The 23,432-nt window shown below is 42.1% G+C and overlaps 3 protein-coding genes across 3 annotated transcripts in view; 2 read left to right on the plus strand and 1 right to left on the minus strand.

Annotated features, from left to right (window-relative positions):
• Positions 1-3,861, plus strand: part of sik2b (salt-inducible kinase 2b) — a 27,979-nt gene extending 24,118 nt beyond the window's left edge. The window contains exons 13-15 of the mRNA XM_079557709.1: positions 128-241; positions 369-457; positions 929-3,861. Coding sequence (XP_079413835.1) covers positions 128-241; positions 369-457; positions 929-1,448 — 723 coding nt within the window. The 3' untranslated portion in view covers positions 1,449-3,861. The remainder of the gene's footprint in view (positions 1-127; positions 242-368; positions 458-928) is intronic.
• An 8,891-nt stretch (positions 3,862-12,752) lies between these two features.
• Positions 12,753-21,480, minus strand: ppp2r1bb (protein phosphatase 2, regulatory subunit A, beta b). The gene is made up of 15 exons (XM_079557815.1): positions 21,322-21,480; positions 20,720-20,810; positions 20,526-20,626; positions 20,172-20,404; positions 19,951-20,098; positions 19,712-19,867; positions 18,357-18,471; positions 18,193-18,263; positions 17,804-17,938; positions 17,085-17,258; positions 16,910-16,970; positions 14,740-14,894; positions 14,511-14,653; positions 14,088-14,179; positions 12,753-14,007 (listed from the first exon to the last, which is right to left on the minus strand). The coding sequence occupies exons 1-15, from the start codon at positions 21,397-21,399 to the stop codon at positions 13,976-13,978; spliced, it is 1,785 nt and encodes a 594-aa protein (XP_079413941.1). The 5' UTR covers positions 21,400-21,480; the 3' UTR covers positions 12,753-13,975.
• A 212-nt stretch (positions 21,481-21,692) lies between these two features.
• Positions 21,693-23,037, plus strand: med29 (mediator complex subunit 29). The gene is made up of 4 exons (XM_079572850.1): positions 21,693-21,877; positions 22,274-22,332; positions 22,430-22,514; positions 22,630-23,037. Exons 1-4 carry the CDS (start codon positions 21,704-21,706, stop codon positions 22,855-22,857), a joined length of 546 nt encoding a protein of 181 aa, XP_079428976.1. The 5' UTR covers positions 21,693-21,703; the 3' UTR covers positions 22,858-23,037.
• The last annotated feature ends 395 nt before the right edge of the window (positions 23,038-23,432 follow it).

The following is a 23,432-nucleotide window of genomic DNA, read 5'->3' on the forward strand; positions in this document are numbered from 1 at the left end:
ACTGCAATCCATGGCATCTCTTGCACAAGCGTCGGCCCAAAGAGGACATAGTTAATGCAGCTTAATCAGCCTCTGAAGCTCAGAGTTTGTGCAGACCATTCTCTAACACCGCATGTGTTTTATAAAGGGTGAGGCGTCCAAGCAGCACGAGGGCCTTGCTATGTACCAAAGTGGGCCCGAGCCGCCTCTGCTGTCCCGCAGACAGAGCCTGGAGACACAGTACCTCACACATAGGCTTCAGGTACTGTTCCACCAAAGAAGAATCACATTTTTCCTCTGACTGATTACTATTTCAGTCAGGATTAATTATGCTGAGCAAAAAAATGCCAAAATATAGTCATAAGTCCAAATGTTCTTTTGTCCTAAAGGCAAATGTCATGGCTAACAGCCCTGCTAGCTGCCAGCTTTTCTGTAAGGAGGTTCCTCGGAGTTTAGAGCAACAACTGCAGGAACACAGGTATTGTAAACACTCATCTTTTACTCTTTATTATAGTCTTATCTTCTTTGAGCTGACCAACAAGCAGGAAATAACCTGTGGCTTTTAGTCCGATCCTGTATGAATGATTCGTCAGAGATAAAACCCAAAGCAAACAGATTATAGAAGAGTTCAGTATTAGCCCATGGACTCCACAAGCAATGCTCATGTATCATTAATGACTCCTGATAAGGCTTTTCATCTCAAGCACTTCAGTAAGCGTTATGCATGGAGGGCTGGCCTTGTTCAAGGAGTGTGGGTAAACTTTAGTCTAGTAAACATATCATCCAACTTTGGCTTTTTCTGTTTTCTCGCTGTCATTGCCATTGAAATTTCACCGACTCTCCTGCTCAGTGCTGAAATGTAAATGCACAATGATAAATGGCTAATGCATCTTTTGACCTGGAGTGACCTTGTTCCCATGTTGTGAGTGGCTGTGCACTTGCCCCACAGGCTGAACCAGAAGCGGATGTACATCCAGCAGTCGCAGGGGATCGGTCTGCAGTCGTACTTCAACCAGATGCAGATCGCTGAGGGCTCCTTCTCCCCCGGAGGTCCTGAGCAGAGCATCTCCTCAGGACCCCCCCAGGCCCCCTCTCCATTCAGCCACCCCCACAACCTGAGCCCCCTGATGGAGCCCAGTGACCCAGGGCTGCTGTACGAGTCATACCTCAGCCCCCATCACTACCCCGCACACATGGCATCCTCGCTCCACCAGATGACCCCCCTACAGTCTGTAGAGGGCTCCCCTAGTGCTCTGGGCTACGGCTACCCCCCAGGCTGTGAGCAGCCCCCCATGTGCCCTGTGTCTGTAGAAGCCCTGACGGAGCAGTACAACTTCCCCCTGGACCCCGGCTTCATGCCTCCGCCTGCTCCTGAGGGCGACCCGGGGGCTGAGCTGCAGGGCGCTGTGCTGGACACTGAGATGATGGAGACTGTGGACTCTCAGCACGGCTTTGTCTTGGTCAACTGAAGCTACCGAGGACACTACATTCAAATCAGTGTTAGATGAGGACTTTGGCAGCACATTGGAGATGTAAGTGGAGGTTTGTGCAACAGGGAAGGGATTACTTGTGTTAATTTTGTATGACTAGTACAATCTCTTTTTCTTAGCTGTCAGGATCTTTGTACCAAAATCCTCCCTTAGCCTACCTCCCTTTCTCGCTGTCCGTCTAATGTTGTGGGAGCTCAAGGGCAGGGGCAGGTGTGATGTGCACACAGTGCTGTCCCATGTGAAGAGCTCGTCGGGACTGCTCTGAGCAGCGCCTTGTGAAAGAGGGCATTGTGCACACGCTCATGTGCAGCATGTCACCTCTGGTCTAGAAGTGGACTCATTTTTGACTGGCCATCTAGTAACCAAAAGCACAAAGTTAGTAGTGCTTGAAAATAGGACACCGCAACAAACAAAAGACTATGTTGAAATGTATTTGTGTTTATTGAAACATTTGAGAAAGTAGCCCTCATTTATCATGCCACACATTCAACACTAATAGTTGTATTGAATGTAACCATTTGAAGTCTCTCTATGCCTCTTTCCACAATGTGAACATGAGCTTAAGCTACATTCTCACTATTGAAGCACCAGTCATGCGTACAATAGTGACAACAATATTTTTCTTTTTCTGAAACATGTAACTACTGAAGGCTATTGATCTTACACTACTGAGCAACTTCATCAACTGCAACAGAGCTGCACAGCCTGAGTGATATTACACTTACACGGATTCCTGAGAGCGCGCTCATTAGTGCGACAGTTGAACTGTGTGGCTGCAGTGAGCAGGTAAATGAGGGCTTTTGTGTTTAAAGTATGAAGTCGAAGTGTTAGAAACTCAATATAATCATGTTTTGTGGCAATACTGAAGCAATATATGATAATCCCTGATGTTGAGGGATTAAGAATGAAGCCTCACCTGTTGTTTAGAGCAGTGACATCACTGGAGCAGATGATGCAACCACAGATTACGGCTGGAGAGTGAATGTATTTGAGTGAGTGGGTAAATGTGTGTGGGAGAGATTATTTTTGCACAATTCTGACTTCACCTCTGTATTTGTTTGTCAATTCTGAATGGAAACAGTTATGTACCAGTGAGTGCACATTTGTAGCTCTATCTGCGTGACATCTTCGGTCTCCAGTCATGTCTCTGTTGATCCAATGAAGTCTTTTATCATGTTTGAATTGCAGAATGAGCCCCTAACAATCCCAGCATTAGTTTTTGAAAGTTAGCTCTCTGACGTTGTGGATGCTCGAGCGCATAAACCAGCAGGAAAGAAGCAGGTGACGCAAACCCACAACACAAGAGACCCCTTCTCTCAGCACAAAACAACTTGGATAAATCAGTGTAGGGGTGTTAAATGTACGCAGGTTATCACGTCACCATCGGTGTCCATACTCTAATGTACACAGTTATTTTTATAGGTAACACTTTGTGGCAGTGACTAGAATTGATGGACCAACTGTAGTTGCAGTCGTCCTATGTCGGGCAAACAGGAGAAATCTACCCCCTAAAGCTTTTTTTTATATTTAGTAAAGTCACAATTTGAGTTTGTGAAATGCAATGAAATGTGTGACATCACGGATAACCCATATAGTATGTCAACGGTGTGCCTCATGGCATTTGTTGATATTCAGTCTAATCTCTACAAAGGTACAAAAGCATTAGGGTGGATTTCCCCTTTGGGTCCATGTACAGTATGTATTGTGTATGTTTGAACTCGGGGTGGGGTGGGGGGGGGGGGTCTATGGAAGTCAAATACTGGCGCACTTTGAGAACGAGGGGAAGGAGAGCTGAAGGCGGTTTGTATCTGTCACTTCCTGGCAGATGAAACAAACTGCAATCCATAGGAAACACGTTTTGTCCTCTCACTTCCTCTCTAATAATGGACACAAAACACATTTCTGTCTGAGAAATGCCAGACACCGTAATGTTCAATGTGATTGTTTATTTAATCCATAATGAGCGACACTTTGTACAAAATTAGGAGCGCAGTATGTGTTGATTAGTGTTCTGTGTGCCTTTTACTTTTCAATCTGAATATGAACGTTGTCTCTTGTTTTGTTTTTTTTCTTTTTTACCCTTTTCAGGATTATTATAAAACATGAGTAGAGCCAGGTTGTTGTTTTTTCTTTTCTTTTTTATTACAAAGGTACAGAAAACCAAAGTCCCTCAGATGTTTCCCCTTATTTCTACGTACCGCTTCTTCTTGTTGGTCAATCAGTGTACGCCATATAAAAGTATTATAGCAATATCTCTCTAAATACTTGGCAATTCTAGTGGTTGTGTTTCCAGGTATCATAATTTCACCTCCTGCTGATTAAAACAAACCCTTCAAACTATCAATATAAATTCACTTTTATATTACCTTCATTGGTGTTGACCACACATAAGCTAACTTGCTGTTGAGATTAAAAAGGTTTATTGAAATAATGGTGGCGTGTCATGGTTGTGTTTCTTTATGTGCTCAACATTGTGAATGCCTGCCTGGGTTTTGCTTATCAACATCTTATGGGCCTGGTTTTGGAGATGTTCTCAAAACAGGGCTGCACAATATATCACTGAATTACCCAGATGTAATATCGCAAGAAGCCACAGAATCACGCAGGTCTTCCATCTGACTGAGATTTATTGCCCAAACGGCCTGAAACGGAAACGATGGCTGCTTAAAAATGTGTTCAATGTGCTTAATAATGCATCGGTTTTATATAGTACTTTTATTGACACTCAAAGTCTCTTAAGATTGTAGCCACAGAAGCAAGGCTGTGAGTCAGCCACCATCAACCATGTTCATACATTGACAAGGTGGGTGAAGTGTCTTGCCCAAGGGCACAATGGCGGTCAGCACTTATGACGAACTGCTCTAACCATCTGAGCTACTGTTGTCCCAATACCAACATGATTTGGTGCACAAAGAGAAAGTGTATCTATATGTGACTTAATTTTTTTTTTTTTTTTACAGTTTTCAAATTAGACAAAGAAAAAAAAAAGTCTTGGGATGTTACTGAGGGATCTAACCCATTCATGACAAAAGGTCCACTTTTAAGGTCACACGCTCTAATTATTGGTTGTACGGGCGGCTTTCATTATGGTGTTTCAATAAGCTGCTACAATGTCAAATCTTGTGTTGCATTCATTTTTCACCAAGATCTTGTATTGATGATGGGAGAGTGTGACCACTGAGCAACGCCTTCTCTAGCACATCCCAAAGATTCTCAATGGGCCTCTGGTGGACCATCCATGTGTGAAAATGATCCCTCATGCTCCCTAATTCACTCTTTCACAATATGAGCCTGATGAATCCTGATGAATTCAGCTTGTCAGCTAATCTCATTCTTTGGGCACATAGTGTTGCTGAATCGAGACCTGACCAACTGCAGCAGTGCATTACTTAATATAAGACCTTTTTCCACCTGTGCCTTTTGTCATTGAAAATGCTGACACCTGCAGTCGGACCGCTCTGTATAATCTCATTGTCCTGAAAGCCATAAGTAGCGTACACCTGTCTGATCGCACCCCAGGGCTGAGCCGTGTAGGCGTGAGTTAATAGCCTGGAAAAATGATTCACAGGTGCTTCATATAAACTGTTGACTCATAGTCGAACAAGAAATCATTAGGACCGGAGGCACCCATGGAGACTCGCCCAGCATGACGGCCTTTGTTGAACCAAAAACAGTTTACTAATATTTTGGATAAGACATGACACATTGAGGTAGGTACAGTATACGCAGAATGTCTTAAACCAAAATACAAAAGGCAAATAGTCACTCACTGCTTGAGTATTTGCATAAATCATGTTGGTCAAATACAAGTTGAAGAACCACATTGTTTTCTATCTGTAAATAGAAAAAGTTACTTATTCAACAAACAATCCTATTACTGTGGTGGTTGTAGTTTTCTGGATAATCTTGGTGCTGGTATTTCTCAGATTCCACATATCCACATCTCAAAGCATATCGACAGGCTACATGCCAGTAGGAGACTTAAGTTGAAAGCCAAGACCTTCTAGTTTCTAAAATATGTGTGAGATCTGTGTGTGTGAAACAACTTCCATTTCATTTGCTGTCCCTAACTCTTAAACCCAAACCCCTTGATCAGTAACGGGCATTTTTTTTATTTTTTATTTTTTTTTTTTTATGGTTTATTTGGTAGGGACAGTGCAAGTTAATGAACAAGCCACACCGGATTGTAGCCTTAGGCTAATTTTCATCCGTCGTCCCCCATGCGCACTCTCAAACACACTCTCATATATCCTGGCCTATTGTACATGTTTTTAGTGGTAGGGGAAACCGGAGTACCCGGAGGAAACCTACGCAGACACGGGGAGAACATGCAAACTCCACACAGAAAGGCCCCGTCCTTGGTGGGAATCGAACCCGGACCTTCTAGCTGTGAAGCACAAGCACTAACCGCTGTGCCACCGGCACACACCGGCAGTATCAAAGCCCATAAAACTTGCTCAGTCTTTTCTTGGTAATAATATGAAAATATGGTATTGAAGAGTATTCATTTCCTAAACAAAACAGCTCAAGTTAAAGTATTATCTTCCCCCTGTCTTCCATTATACAAAATGCCAGACTTCAGTTCAGACACATCAGTTTGAGTTTAAATGACAAATGTGGAGGTCTCTGGAGGAGCCTGTTTCTTGTTGATAGTGAAGCCATTTGTTCTTCTAATTGCTTTGCACCTTTCCCCTGTTAAACATTTAAACAGTGTTCAGGTGACGACTGACTGCAGACCTCATGCAATTACCACTGAGGATTCGACGAATACTCCTGTGCCAAGTAATGACGGACTCACTGCACTGATCTCGCCTCGAGCTGCAAAACTCAAATCATCTTGCGTGATAGACAAAAGAAATGCAGTCATTCGCTACACTGGAGATTCAGAGCAGTGGGTGAAGGGCGTTTTGAAGGTCACAGCCACAGACTTTTGGTAGAGGCACAAGAGAAAGGTGTGTCTTGGCAGCTGACGTCTGTCCCAGTTGTGTGTGAGGAGGAGGATCATGTCAGGAGAAGACGTCAATCCAATCAGCCCACTCAAAAGAGAACAGCTAATCCTGCTAATGTGGCGTGGAGATGAGCGCGGGACGGAGGGGGCTGCCGGTGCTGCTCCTCTCACACACAAGCTCCTGCCTGCTAAATGATAAGTGTTTAAGAGGCTCAGAGCACTTTCTCAAACTGTGGTACATGGACTTCTTCAGGTGATAATCAGGGTAGGGTGACCAGATGTCCCAGTTTACACAAGACTTCTTAATCCTTTGACCTGATGTTCCAGGACCATTGATTAGTCCTAATTATATGTTCCATTCCATATGCTGCCAAGTCTTGGGCCATGTAAATGTTCATAAATCTCAGTAACACTTTATATTAAGAGGCGCACTCTAAGTATAAGCATTAGTAATTAATAGGCCATGAAAAATATGCTTGTAAAGATATTAATAAGCTTCTCATTGTACTATTCACTATTATGCTAATAGGCCATGAATAAGCATATAATTCATGTCCTACCCTAACCTTAAAGGAATAGTTCACCGTTTTTCCATACTGTGATATGTTCTTACCTGAGCTTAGACGAGTTGATACGTACCTGTCTGGTCTTTGTGCCCGTGGAAGAGCGTGGTCGCTTCTAACTTCACCCCGTTTGGAGCTATAGGAATATATTGGGAGAGGCCAATGCTAAAAACATCTTTGGTCTTTATGCGTGAATGAGGGCACACACAAAGACCAGACAGGTACACATCAACTCGTCTAAGCTCAGGTAAGAACATATCTCAGTTTGGAAAAACGGTAAACTATTCCTTTAACTTAAACCCTATTCCTAAAACGTAACGTTAATACTTAATGAGGGGTGCTCCCTTCATATAAAACGATACCAAAATCTCAAGTGTAGCATCTCAACTCTGATTCATCACCTAAAAATGTTCACAGTTTGACCATTCAGCATGAAAAAAGACACTGAGACAAATTCCCAGTCTAAAAATGAGCAAATCTGGTCACATTGATAAAGAAAAAGAAAACGTCACCTTGTGTTAGCTGTTATGATCTGGGGTGTCTGCAGTTGGTCCGGTCCAGGGTCAGAAACACTCTGTGCCCAAAGAATGAGATCAGCTGACAGTATGATCATCCTGAATGACCAGGTTTCAATGGATTTCTTTCTTCCTGATGGCCCTTGCATATTCCAAGATGACAATGCCAGGATTCATCAGGCTCATGTTGTGAAAGAGTGGTTCATTTTCACACATGGATCGTCCATCAGGGAGTCCAGATCTTAACCCCATTGAGAATCTGTGGGATGGGCTGGAGAAGCACAGTAGTCACACTCTACCATCATTAATACAAGATCTCGGTGCAACACTGGATCTTTTAATATGGCAGAAGCTTAGTGAAACAAGGGAATGTGTGCTGCAATCAAGGCGGTCCAGCAAAATATTAGAGCATTTGACTTTTTTTCTTTTGCTTGAGTAACCAGGTCAACATGAGGGCAGCTTCCTATCTAGGACATGCAACATCTAAACTGAATTTGGTAGCATTTTTGTTCTATTTAAGAAAATCCAGTCCATTTGTCAACATGCACAAAAAGTATTATACTCTCGCCAGGCACTGAGCGAGGTCCAAGCACAAGAAGTGTAATAAAGGAGTGGCCAAATGCAGAGGACAGTGTTCCATAGACAGATATATTGCTATGTGTCACTATATCAACTAAACATTGATTCATTAAACATATCAGTGATACTATGTGTGCCTCTGATGATCAGTGAAACTCCAACAATGCTATTTTTACAGCTTATGTATCTGTGGTCAAAGCAAAGCTGCAACATCGGAGAGACAAGCAAAGTCACGAGTCAGTCGCAGTAAAAACCAAGACATATAGTGAGATAAATGATTGTACTTTATTGGCTGGGAGATTGCACAGCATACCTTTAAGTTACCAGGCATGTCTCGTAGAGAATACTTTTAAATGCTTTAGTTTTCATTATAAAAAAAATGTTTGCACAACCATATTCGGCTAAAAATTATGCTTCAATTTCTACTTGGTGTGGGTATTTATAGACCTGGCTTTGAAACCTCCTGAAGCCCTCCTTGTCACAGACACCCAAGGGGACACAACAAAAAAGAAAAGAAAGAACTGATACGAGGAGAGAGTGTTAATCATCTGTGTGAGAAAAAAAAAAAAAAAAAAAGACAAAATCCCAGCCTATTCAAGTGATCAGGAGGGAGGAGGGGGGGGGGGACCAAGTATACTGTAATGACATCAATGGTCGCCATGGTAACGGGAGGAGAGAGGATGACAACATGCTGCTGCGGGAGATCAGACAGAGAAACTGCTCGGGATGGAACCAAAATGGGGTCGAGACAAACGTGCTTAACTTTAGAAATGCGCTCTCACACTCTCAAATATATTTCTCTCTTTTTTTTTTCCAAAACAAGCCTCACAGGACAGGGACATCTCGTGCAGTGACGCAAATGCAGTGGTTGTTTGTGAAGATATCGCTTTAGCAGAAACAATGGGGAATCTCACTGCTGAAGGTCACGCTGTACTTGTGAGCATGGGGCCGGGAATCACAGGGTAATTTATGATTCAGTACAATACATAATGCATGTAACGAAATTGTAGAAGATGTCCTATGATACATACTGCCTGACCGCCTGCTCTAATACTTAGTCGAACCGCCTTTGATCACATTCCCAGTGGCCTTGTTTCAAAGAGCTTCTGCGATGTCATGAGATCCAGACTTGCATTACTTTGTCACCAAGATCTTGTATGATGGGAGAGCGTGACCAAAACCTCCTCCAGCACATCCCTAAGATTCTCAATGGGGTTAAGATCTGAACTCTGTGATGGATAATTGACTCTGTGCAAGACTTCAAATCATAACAACGCCCCCTTCCCGTTTCGATCCAGCACACCAAAATAAAAGCACCATCTTATTCATTAGTTCAGCAGTTCATTAGTTCAACTTTCTGTCTAACTATTACCAGACACAACACTTAAAGGAGCTGACCACCGTTTTTACACTGAGATATTTACTGAGATATGTTCTTACCTGAGCTTAGACGAGTTGATACAAACCTGTCTGGTCTTTGTGCATGCCCTCAGTCACACACAACGACCAAAGATGTTGTTAGCATTTAGCCTCTCCTAGTGTATTCCTATGGCTCCAAGCGGGAGTGAAGTTGGAAGTGACCACGCTCTTCCACGGGCACGCACAAAAACCAGACAGGTACGTATCAACTCGTCTAAGCTCAGGTAAGAACATATCTCAGTAGAACTATGTGCCCTCAGTCACGCAAAAAGACCAAAGATGTTGTTAGCATTTGGCCTCTCCCAGTGTATTTCTATGGCTCCAAACAGGGTGAAGTTAGAAGCTACCACGCTCTTCCACAGGCACGCACAAAGACCAGACAGGTACGTATCAACTCGTCTAAGCTCAGGTAAGAGCATATCTCAGAATGGACAAACGGTGGCCTGTTCCTTTAAAATATGTGTATTTAATTATATTCTTGGAATGTTGCAAGTAACTAATCAATGAGACGAGCTGTGTGCTTTTATTTTGGCATGCTAGATAGAAACAGGAAGTCATGCACAGAGTCAATTCATGTGTGAACCACTCTTTTACAACGTTACGTTATCATCTAGGAATATGTCATGGATTTCTTCCATGTTTGTTTTGTACAATGATTACAATAAAATGTACTTAAAGGCACACTGCGTAACATTTTGGACTATGCTGTTGCCATCAAACATTTTTCTATTGACCAGCTCGACACAGAAAATGCTATTTCTGCAGTGGGTAATCAAAGAATGGATTTAGATGAATAAATCTCAATTAAATCTCAAATTCTGCTGACTTTAGTCACGTCTCCATGGAAACGAGCTGGAGACGTACCCACTCCCGGTAAAGTTATGTCTTAGGAGAGCTGAGGCCGCTCACACCAAAAATACATGTTTTTTTTTAAGATATTTTTAATGCTGAAAATATCTGTCGTAAAATAAAAGCTTGTATTTCAATTTTATTTTTTTGGTAAAATTCTACGCGGTGTGGCTTTAAACATACTGATATATCCATACAGTATCCTGATACACTGGAATAATGATATTTTGCTGCACCCCTACTTGTAAGCGACGCAACCTATTGTTCATTTTCATTCACAGCGATCAAGCTCTGTGGCTGAACACATGGCGATCAGCAGATGGACAGAGGCAGTAGTCCCAGCGCTGTTGACCCACTAGTACTTGGAAGAGAGTGATATTATACAAAAAAAACACTATTCTCCTAGAGGGTCTGGCCTTGATGTCAAAGCCAGGAGTTTGCCGCTTGCTCGCTTGAGTGATCTCTCTTTTGTCACCGCACAGACAGGAAGGCGACTTAATAAAAGCTAGACAAGGTGAGCGTGAGGAGAAATTGCAGACTGATTCTTGTCATTTGTCACCGGGAGTCAATGACCTCACCAAGTCTGAGAGAGAGTGTGTGTCCTTTCATTATAGATGACACAGTCCTGGGAGGCAGCTGCATTGACGTCACGCTACCCAGCACTGTCAAGGACTGCGCTCACGCCCCTTCCACTATTGTGCCACACACACCGCTCTGCTGCAAAAGCTACATGATCAAAATAGAATTAAGCTTAGTATATTTATTGTTGAATATTTTACCAAACATGGCCAAGATGAGCAGGTTGAAAAGCCACTGGTAAATGAAGGCCTCAACCATTTTTTGATTGCACTTTATAGCAATTCACACTCCACTTCTCTCTCCATGTTTTGTCCTCTCGGGGGTGATAAAACATTAACATCTGCCACATTAGTGTGCAATGCGGTCTTTTCAACTTTTCCTCCATATCATGTATAAATGGTTGGTGTGCTACCTTTCTAGTAGGACTGGGACGATCCACTTTTGTCACGATCCGATATGTATCACGATACTAAGAGGCCGATACCATACGTATTGCGATACAGAAAGTAATTATGATTTGTATTATGTTTATCTTAAAATGTGTAAAAAAGAACATTTTATAAACCCAATGCCGTTTGTCAGTCATTGAAGTGTTAAGGTCGAAAGTGCATTAACACAAAATGTAGCAAAGGAGTGCTGGATAAAAATGTATCGATACTTGGTGTTGCGAACCAAATCTGATCCAATATTTTTTGTCCCAGCCCTACTTTCTAGCATTGCTCTGTAGCAGACCTAGTTAAGATCTGGAGACTTTTTAAAGCCACGCAGCACAACGTTCCAGGTAATATGTTGCTGGCTTCACAGGCAATACCAAATCAACTCCTCATGAACAATACTCTTAAGTTATAAAAATAAAGTATTGGGAGAATAGAGTTCCTATGTAATCTCTTACAGCATGCCCCCTGCTATCAAATCAAATCTGTTTTTAATGTTCACAAAATTAGATCCATAATTAAATGGTTATTTTACAGCAGTTATTGGGTTAAATGTTTCAACATGGCTTTATCCATGATGAAAGTTTGAGAACCACTGGGTAAAGGATTGGAGAGTAGATTAAAACAATACTCCAATGATTATAATAAAAGCATCTAAAATGCAACAGAAGCACTAACTATTGCCCCGCAATATTATCAAACCTGTTCAGTTAAATACTGAAAACAAACAAGTGTCGATTTAGAGCCCAACCCTTATTTTGAAGCGCTCCTCTCCACAGCAGCAGTGAGGGTGTGGAGGGCAGGTGTCAGCTGCTGACCCATCCCTGCTCCGAGTGGTTTCCTTTGGCAAAAACAGCCCTGACGACCCGCTCTTTCATCTCTACAGCGGCCAACCAGGTCCGGCTCAAGAACATAATGAAGCAAACGGGAAACAATACAATGCAAGAGTAAAGCAAGGCCACATTAAACAGCTTTTCAAACAGTAACTTTGAGTCACTTGCTTAGGTTGGTCCATCAGTGTTGGAGCAAACCAGGGTCAGAGGAGCACTTAAGTAAAAGAAAAATTACCCAGAGTTCACTTCCAAGTCGAGCCATTGTGACCACGCCCCAAAAGGGTACGTAAAAAAAACAAGAGTGCCTCAAATGTTTTGCCTCATTAAATGCATCACTAGTAAGACCGGGACTAATTAAAGTATAAAAATGGGACATAATAGACCCAAACTTGACTAAATTAGGCGTAGACAAACTTTAAACTAAGACGGGTCAAAATGTAAAACCACTAAATTAAATAATATCAAAACAAAATCTAGAATCACAGAAGAACCCAGGTACCACAGTCCTACATAAGTGACAAATTCTAACAAAGGGTAATGATTCAAGGCCTGCACTTGTTCCCATTTTGTTACTTTATTCAGATCAAGACACAGTAGTACAGCATCCCAACTGTGAAGAGAATTCAAAGTAAAAATAAAAGCACAGTTTTTTTTGAGATACAGGAGGACAATCAACAATCAAGGTTTACTCAAGAGGACGAGCGGGTGAGGGGGAAGCAGAAAATAAACAATCCGACGAGATCCGGGAGAGACAAAGGGCTCATTCTCCGACACAGATGTTACTTTATATACGCGGCCCACGTCAGACCGCACAACAACAAAACATTATGCATCCCTTACATACACAAGCCCCACGCCCATCCCACCGCTCCAGTCAAAGAGCTTTGCGATACCGAAACACCAGAGCAGCAGTGGCGAGGTTTTGGTGCGACTCTTTTGAGCCCAGAGGTTGTTAATATAGTTTAAGCTGGACGGCCACTAATGTGAGCATAGCCTGGTCATTAACAGGAGAGGAAAAGCGCAGGTAGATTTCTCAGGGAAGTCATTGGCACAGGAGTTTAGAGAAATGCCGAGAACAAATAGCGGTTGTGAACTACTTTTCTACCACTGTGTTGCGTCATAGGATTGTGTTAAATGTAGGACAATGCAGGTACTATTTGGTGCATGCAATCCCAAGGCTCATCTGATTGCACGAAGCGATGGGCGGCCTTCTTAACCTGCACTTAACTAGGGTTGAGTAAATGTGGCCTGGCGTAACCCAAAACACACGACATCGAGCTTTCGCTGAAGTTTCTCTGGCCAAAGAGAGCATCGATGGAGATTTCAGAGGCTTGTCAAAAAAAGAAAAACAGCTTGTTGCACCATCTGCCGCTCAGAGTTTGTGTCTGGCGCCGGGAGAAGCGAGCGGACGCGGTATGCCGGTATGCTGCACAGAGCGGAGTGAGAGTACAACAGTGTCAAAGGGAGGAATGTGAAAGGGGTTCTTGATTAGCAACGCCTAGCTAGCACAGCAGCACGTTAGTCAGCATGCACCACCTAATGCAGTTTCGTCACACTTCGCCGTTTGAAAAAGCGCCCATTTACAGCAACGAGGAAGATTTACAGAGACGCTTGTGCAACGCCTGAACATGGACGAGCATGGACAGTAAAAAAAAAAAAAAAAAGAACAAAAAAAAAAGATAAAACAATTGTTAACAGCTTTCTCTATACATTAACCAGTTGTTCCTGAACATCAATAAATATCTTGTAAAAGTGTTTACGTTGTTTGTTGATGAGGGGGGTCTGGTTTAGTCGTGGGCTGGATATGTGAGTTCCAGAACTGTCGAGAAAGTTAGAATAGGTGTGAAACAGGTTTTTTTTTTAAACTGCTTTGAGGACTTGCATACTGAAGACACTCACCACTGAGGGCTTCATGGGCGAAGTACTTCACATCCATGTCTTTGTCTGTGGCCAGTTTATCCAGGACTGGCTTCACTTGGTTCTGAAGTGTACTGAAAAATACATTTATGTTAGCATGACGCCATGACAGAGTAGGGTTTTTGTTTCTTTTGCACATGTTTCGGTAATCCTGCATATTTAGTCTGTCGCCCTCCTCTGCACTCACAAATTTAAAAAGTTCCAGAGTCTTAATACTGTTCACCAAACATGTTCTTATTCTGGTCAAAGTCTCTTTCCTTTGCAGATAAGCGAGTTTGCCAGTATCTGATCCTAAGTTCTAGGGGTACCGTCTAGACACACACAAGTTATATACACACAATTATGTCACTGCTAGGGGCTCCAAAAGTAGCTTAAGTCTGAATAAAGCACAATATCAAGACCTACATTTTTTCAAGAACGGGCCCAATCTTCTGCAAGGACTTGGCCACATTGAAGCGCACATTGGCCACCTGGTCCTCAGACATCTTCAACACCACTGGCAACATCTGTTTAGTAGTGATGTCCCTCCCACACACGTCTGACAAAGCCTGCAGAAACACAGGCACAGACAAAAAAGCATGAGGTGATTTTAAAGATCCAAATCACAAGTGAGCTGTCTGTAGGTGAGACTCACGTTGATGCAGAAGAGGGTGGTCATCCTGTGGAGGTAATTTGGGTCGTTGGCCATCCCTAAGACTTTGGGGACAATGGTATTCTGAGCCCAGTCTGCCCCGAATTTCTCCACCAGCTTCATGAGGTTACAGGTGGCCGCCTCACGGATGGCATACACTAAAAATAAACACATTTATTAGCAGTGTATAACTCAGTGTCAACAATCCCATGTGAAATGCTTCAGGAAGACTTGTGTCTGAAAACAGATTTAAAATAAAATACTCGGTATAAAAGTAATGGAGTCATTGACCAAACCGCTAGTGGCTTCTATCGTAGGGCTGCTATAGGGCTATTATAAATCTGTGCAATGAATGTGGCATCCCAACATGATGCCAAACTTCTAAGGGTAACGACTGCTTTCTGTCCTTGTTTTATTCCTATGGGGACTTATCAGAGTCTCTCTGACATAAAATATTTAAACAGTCCATGGCAGAAAACCTGCAGCTGTTAGATACTCACTTACATGTTAAAACCTTTTATACCATGTACATACTTCTCTAAACGCGGCTTCTGTATTTTAGTCTTGAAGTTAAAGTCTAACGTTAATTTGATGCAATATCTGTATCGCAAGAAGCCCCTGATTATAGTCACAAAATCACTGAATATATTTCATTAGACTTACACTTTACGAACACAGCATAAAATAAAGCTGCTTGGTAACTTTAAAACGTGCAAAAGTTCAGTTTGAGTAATGCATTTCCTATATTAGGACATTGTTTGGGCCTACTTATGCACTTTTGAAGTCTGGTTTTGACACAAAATAATATATGCTTAGAATGTTGCACAAAGTTAAACAAAAAATTGTGTGTTAAAATGGTTTAGCAAATTAGTGCAATATACAAGACTTTTTTCCTCATATTGTGTCGTAATTAAAACATTACAAAAAAGCAGAAGTATTCTTTTAACTAGTCTCATGCATTTATGCAGTCCAGTTGATCAATTAAATCAGATTTTACAAAACCATTATTGTGGTAAAGTGTCATAAGTGGTGAATAACAGTGTTGTCTGGTGATATGGTGCAGTCTCTTGTATAACAGTAGCACACCCCTAACCCCAGTAAAACACTGGCGCTCGCCGTGCGCTGCACCAGAGACACACCAGCAGCATTCCAATGATGTAACCCTGCAGCTCTTTGTCCTCACTAAAGCACGTCTTGGTCTACTTGGAAAACTAAATGAGAGGAGAGGACACTGCTGAGTACATGTGAACGTCCTGGTGTGTCTTTTGGGCCGCCTATGGCCTGGAACAATGTGTTAATATGGCTATTTAGGGTTATTACGCTATCAAAGGTAACCAGTGCAGGAATAATGTTTGCTCTAGATTAGTGGTTCACAAACTTTTCAAACCAAGCAGAACTGTTTAGCTACTCCATAGTAACAAAATTGTGATTACTCCATGGACCCACTGGATGGGTCATGAAATTCTCATTTGATGGTTGGGCGGGTCAAAAATGCTGGTCACGCCACACGCCACACGCACGTTCATTATATTTCACCACATCTCATTGTCACATGTTTGCAGCAGGTTTGTTGATCTGCTGAGGCAGATTTTCATTAACAAGCAGTATTTTGTAGCTTGTGATCCAGAGAACACTTTTATGGAGCCCAAAGTCTGCTGTTTTCACAGGCTCTGTGTGCGAGTTGGCGTTACCCCTGTTCTTTGCCCTGTCTGCCCCTTTCCTGCTCCATGCGCTATGAGCAGGCGGGAGCGAGCACGCGAGTGGATGGGACACCACAGTCCTATTCATTTCTGATTGAATTTTGTTTATTTGTTTAGTTGAGCAGTTAACGCCCTACTCAAAAGGAGTGGGCCGAAGCAAGAGCTTATAAGCGCCCACCCCCAAATAAAACTACTTATTGTGGCTTATTCTTGTCTCTTGCACATTAGCATCTTGTTGCTAGTTTAAGGCAACTTTCAAGCACCATTTGTTGGAATAAAAGCTATGGTTGCAGGTTAAAAATAGAAACAGCGTTGCAGGGCAGGCAGGGGCGGGTTACAAACTGCTCCAAAAGTGGCCCCACGGGCTAAAAAACAAAACAAAACCTGACCCGCACATCACTACTACAAAACTTTATTTTTAATTATTTTTGTTTTGTGCCATGATGCATGATCATTCTGAAATTAAGGCTTACCGTGGTCGATGAGCCAGGCCATGCAGAGAGTGTTGAGCTTCTCGTCAAAAAACTCCACTCCCTAACAACACAAAAACAAATGCTCTTAATCACTTTGCCTCTAAGACAATGAGCCACTTCTGTTTTACACTCTTCTTTGACATTAGGCCCAGCGGCACCAGAGCGTGTGACTCACCAGCTGCCCGGCCAACAGGGGCATGTACTCTATAATGGCTAGGCGAACCCTCCACTTAGCGTCCTCTGCTAGCTCCACAATGGCGGGCAGCAGGGACTGGGACAGCTGACGGATGCCGATCACCTCGTTCACACAGTCCAGGTTGGAAATGATGTTCAGACGCACCTCGGGGCACTGGAAAGTGAAAAACAATATTTATTTCACAGTATTAATAAATCATGAACTGGACAAAATACACTGATTGTAAAACAGGACGGGTCAATTTGATTTCAAACCAATGGCTAAGGTTTGGCTACATTGGACAAAACGCTGGGGACACTTACACTTCACAGGTCTAAACCAAGTACAAATGTGAGGAGAGGGTGTTTTGATGCGTTTCATTGTCATAGATCATTTTTTATTAATGGTTGAAATGAATCAAACCCCAGTGTTGAACCAGGGTAGTTATGTAGTAGAATGCTCAGTTATCAGATGTTATCCAGTGGAAAAACTGGGGCCACTGCGTGAGTTAAAAGGTGTCAATGAGCACAGTGGATTACATCTTCTCACGGCAGTAAACTCTAGTCAGGTCTGGTAGCACCTCGGTGGCTGGTGCTAGGAGACTTTAAAACAGTCTCACCCGCACAGATTCAATCAAGTTACAGAGAACAATTTACTATTCGCCAGCCAAACTTCAAATCATATTTAAGACCAACAAAGCCAGACTTGCATGTGCTTACCTCGTCCTTGAGCTGAGCCAGGAAGAGAGGCAGTAAGTGCTCTATTGTGTTGTCTTTGCCCAGTATAGTTGACAGGCCCATGATGACCGAGGCCAGGGCAGATTTCACATGTTGGTTGGTGTCGGAAACAAGCTCCTGATGACACGCAAACAATTACAAAGAGTTAAGTTACTGGAAAGGCATAGTATATAACGCAATGTTAAGTCAATGTTTCCAAGAAAAAAATCTAATTCAGTACGCTGTTTGGATGTGGCAAAAATGTCGCTGTTATTAGGAGTAATGTTGCATTAGCAGAAGTGGTCTGACCAAATACAACAGTGCCACCTGGTGTTCAAAACGTAAAAGTCTTTCCAGCTCAGCGGGCTAAACTGAATAGAAAGGTTAGTTACCTTAACACAGGGTAAAATATGAGTCATAATGATCTGCTCTCTATTGTCCTCTGGGAGGTTCTCGCAGAATTCTGAAAAACAAAATAAATATGATTTTAAGAACCAGTATCCAAGCCAAGTCAGTCACGAAAATATTGTCATCAAGTCTCAACCGTGTTTTGTACCTTTGACTTTGTTGGCAGCAGCAGCACGGACTTCAGCTTCACAGTCCTTCAGAAGATTTTGGAAAGCTGGAACCAGGTCGTTCTTTGTGATCTCGGGGCCAACTGCTTTCTGGAGCTGATGAGGTAATTAAAGCAATACATCAGTGTTAATGAGGCGCACAGTTCAAGGACAAAGACATGAGACGCTATGGGCATTATTTAGGTCAGTGAGTCTCATGCAGCCAGCAATACAATGTAATATGTATCGATGCATATGTATCTGCTGCATCAATTGGATCTATCGCTGTTTTTCTGAAAACTCTAAGACTTTTTATTTGACAGATGTCTCTCTGCAAAATGGATGGATAACAATCTTTTATACATGAATCCCGGACTATTGAGCGCACCTAAATATAAGCCACACAAACATAATTAAGTTTTTTTTTTTTTTTACATATAGAGGCTGCACATATATCAGACTTTTCGCTTCATCCATCACCTATTCCAAGAGAACGGTGGCCTACAGGTACATTTACATTTATTAAAGTGTGTTAAGAACTTGAACATTATATATTTGAATTATATTATTCTTTAAACACGTGTTCAAACAAACCAGAGCACTGCCTGCTTCACTTCACTTAAGAATATTTCATCAGCGAGAGAATTAATTGTATTTATTTTGCACGCGAAGCCACTTTACAGTGCGGGAGGGCATCCTGCTGCCCCCGCCCCGGTGTGCATTTGACATCGCAGACAGAGGTAAAGGAAGCTGTGATGGAGTTTGCACCTGTCGGAGTTATTGCGCAGATGAGTGGGGTACGACCAAAAGGAAACGCGTGTGAGTCGACATTGTCTCCACAACTTTATGTTTAGGTTTGGAGCTGTTGAGTGTCTTTCTCATGTCCGTAACCGAGTGTTGTTGGACCAGGTGCATTGTTATTGATAACACAAGTCACAACACAATATTCAGTATGACCATAAAAATCTATAAATTAGGTACACCGGTGTATAAGCCGCAAGGTTCAAAGCGTGGGAAAAAAGTAGCGGCTTACAGTATAGTCCAGAAATCACAGTACCTTCTTGACCTTTACAAAACGCATTTACAACAGACAGCTGGCCAATTAGGATTTTCCTACGAATGCAGTGCAGTAGTTTTAATAGGATTCTGTTCAAGAATGTGTCTGATTTCTGGACATACTTGGTGAATTACTGTAAATTTAAATGTGACAAAACAATGTCCCTCTACTGTGCTTTGTTAATCAGTTTGCCATAGTAAAACTTTATTGTCATAAGTTTCTAAATAGATCTTTTATTGCAAGCTACCACAATGCATAACAGGCAATCTGTGAGATCAATAAAATATCATCTTATCTTACCTCTGAGAACTTGTCAGCCACCATGTAGCGAACCCTCCAGGACTTGTCTTCTGCAGCTTGTCGAAGTGTGGGCATCACCAGAGTCTCCAAGTCCTCCTGGGGCAGCAGAGTGGCAATGCTGACACAAGCCTCCACTGCAAGCAGCCGTACTGAGTCCTAATGGAAAAAGAGTCAGTGTTGATGGAAAATTAACAAATGAAAAATTGGAAATGAAAACATTTAATTAAAAATCTTGATACCTGCTCATCAGACGCCAGGGCAGTGAAGAGAGAAATTATGTCACTTTTTACATAATCCAACTCCAGGACTTTAGCAAATTCCCCTAATTTAGATGCTGCAGCACGACGCACCATAGGTGTATCGTCTGAACACAGGGTTCGAAAATGCCTAAAAAAAAAACAGACAAAAAAATTAATATTTGCATTTCTTAACAACAATCAACATTAAGCTAGCTACTTACTGACGAATCTCAGCTTTGACCGTGCTGGAGACACGAGGATAACAAACACTAAAGAGGCCACAGGCAGATGTGCGAGAGGTGAACCAGTCACCACTGGCCAGGCGCTTGACCAGCGGCTCAAAGTGAACCTCCAGATCAACTGGAGAGTGCTCCTGGGAGATCTTTCGCAGGGACTCCACTGCTTTATCTCTGACCACAGTCTCTTCTACAGTTGCTAGGCTTTCCAATGGAGGCTGAAAAGAACAAATAAAGAATCAAATACTACTTGTTATCATTACTGTGTTTGCCCTTTTGACCGGCATATCATACTGGAGGACAGCAATAGGTTTATTTTATTGTGATACGTTAACTCACCAATAGACAGTGGACATACTCCGGACCTCCCACCAGCATAGTGAAATTGCCAAGCTGTTCTGCCAACGCCAAAAGCACCTCATCTTCATCATAGATTGTATCTAAGAAGAGGATATCAGTGTGAAACATATTAAGACAAATGTAGGCACAGATAAAATAGTACTTGTGTGTTTTAAGTGTACTTTTTGTATTACCTGTGAGGAAGGGAAGGAGTTCTGTGCGGGTCCTCTCTACGCCAAGGGCCAGGGCGATAGTTGACAGTTTCTTAATGCTGTTCAGTCGTAGCTGAAACATAAATATAAATACATTTGAAGTGAATATTATTAAAACTGAGCGCTTGGTAATGCCATCACGAGCTACCTAGCACGATCAGCTGACGCTTCGATCAACATGGCAAAAAAGATGTCAAAATCAAGGATATCGTGTGTCAGACAAATTCATTGCAATATTTTAACAGAACTGCGAGAAAATGGATGACCCCAAGCAGGCGCTAGCTTAGCGTTAAAAGGTACCGCTACGGTGCTAGTTAACCAATCAGTGGCATCACATGGATGGCACTGATTAAATGTCTTATGAATTAGTGCAGCCGTGAAAAGTCACTAGAAAGACCACAGCTACCAATAACCGATGCACTAACCGAAACAAATACGGGTGTTTGTATATGGGCCTTGTGTTTTGGGCCTTGGCGAGTGTTAGCTAACGCTAATGATGTAGCAAGTCATGAGTAACAGACTAAACATCAACAATGATCCTGTGAAGTATAATCCAATACCAAAATAAACGCGCGCTGTTTTACCTGGACATCTTCATTTCGCAGTTCATCAATGAGAACAGCGATAGGATAAAGAGAATCGTCTCCATCGGCTCCTGCCATTTTGGTCAGTGTTGCAGAATGGCGCTGTGTGCGGAGCTACGGGGTTTCTGCGGAGAACTAGAGCGACGGAAGCAGGGCCCTCCCTCTGCTGCTCAAAAACAATCCGGCAAAATAAGACAACATTAAGACGAGATAGCGACGCACCTATACGATATATTTTTTTATTTCACAACTAACACCTATCACTAAGAACACGTAGGACGTATGAAACGTATATAAAAAGAAATGGGTCATAACGGTTTTACTTTGAAAAATCACCAGGATATGATACGCTTCTTCCTGTTTGTGTCTCGCCCGGACCAAGATGGCGATGGCTTCTCAACAGCAGCAGCCTCCCGGTGGACCTATGGCTCAGCAAGGTTTACAGCAGCCTGGTTCTATTCAGCAGCAGCAACAGCAGCAACTGAGTCAGCAACAAGATTTCGACCCCGTTCATAGATTCAAGTTGCTCATCCCACAGCTGAAGGACAGCCTGCAGGTAGGACCTTACTCCCGTGAACATGTCGTGCTCTATGAATAAAGAGGAGACTTCATTGATCTCACAGTTGGAGACATTCACTTGATAACAGTAGCTCTTAAACACCCACAGTAAGTGTAGATAGTCAGGAAATGTGCCTTAAAGAAAGACAAAATGTGCAAACAAGTCAAATCAATCAGATAATGGAATCTTAGAGTAGCAACTTTAAGATTGAAATAGAATGTATAAGTCAAAAGTATAAACAGAGTGAAATGTATAATATAGAAAATAGCTGTACTATGTGCCACCTATGCATAACAATGGTTTTGCAGGGTTATTGAACATAATAACTACAATAGAATTGTACTGCTTGAATTGGGTTTCCATTAAAAACATTTTTTTGTATCATCCCAACAGAACCTGATGAAGATTGCATCTCTGAATTTGGCTCATAACACCGCTATCGACAATGGCATGTAAGTGTAATCAACAAAGTAATGATGAGGGTAATATGCTGGCAATCTTTGTGTCATGGGCTTTTGAGTCAACTAACCCAGGAATGTGTTTACCTAGAGAAAGCAGTGATGCCCAGGTTCAACGCTTCGACAAGAGCTTGGAAGAATTTTATGCCCTTTGTGATCAAGTTGAGCTTTGTCTGGTAAGATAATGCCACAGGCTCACAAACATAAAGACATTGCTCAGAATGTTGTTGCACTGTTTAGCAAATGGAAATGCACATACAACTTCTGATATTTGTTTTTCTTTTGTCCTAGCGGTTGGCGTATGAGTGCCTCTCTCAGTGCATTGATAGTGCAAAACATTCTCCAAACTTGGTGCCCACAGCCACAAAGCCAGATACTGTGCAGACCGAGTCCATGTCTTACGCCCAGTACCTCGGCATGATCAAGACTCAGATCTCCTGCGCAAAGGACATTCATAATGCTTTACTAGAGTGCTCCAAAAAGATTGCTGGAAAAGTACAGCCTCAGGGAATTATGTAATGTTGGCATTTCATTTCAGGATTTTACAATGAGCAAGATTGGACATTTGCTTCTTTTTATGTTACCTGTGAACAGCCTCTTTATTTATTCATTTAGAAAAATGCAATAGTACTACATAACCAGCTGGTGGCAGTAGTTGTCATTCCTCTGTTCATTTGTTTGTTATTTTCTTTTTTGTAATAAAAATGCCTTTTTGACATTACCGTTTAATTCATTTTTAACTACAATAGTTCAATCTGATCAAGGTGCATCCTATTTTGCAAATAATACACCTCAACACTGTGAATATAAGATACAAAACTTTAATTTGTTCACTAAATCTGATGTATGGATAAATACAGGGGTGGAGAAAAGTATTTCAATTTTTTTTTGAAAACAGCTTTAATTTCAAAGCTGTTTTACGAAGCTGGACAAAGTCATGATGAGTCCACTTTGTCAGCAGGTGAACAAAGAGCAAACAGACACAAAAGGCAGAGATTTCATTGTGTATGAGAATGTTTCAATAAACTTTAAGTTAATAGTACTCAAAAACAGACACGTTGCTGCAGTGCACACAATGCATGTTTTACATATTT

This window comes from Gobius niger (assembly GCF_951799975.1).
Source record: "Gobius niger genome assembly, chromosome: 1".
Lineage (NCBI taxonomy): Eukaryota > Metazoa > Chordata > Actinopteri > Gobiiformes > Gobiidae > Gobius > Gobius niger.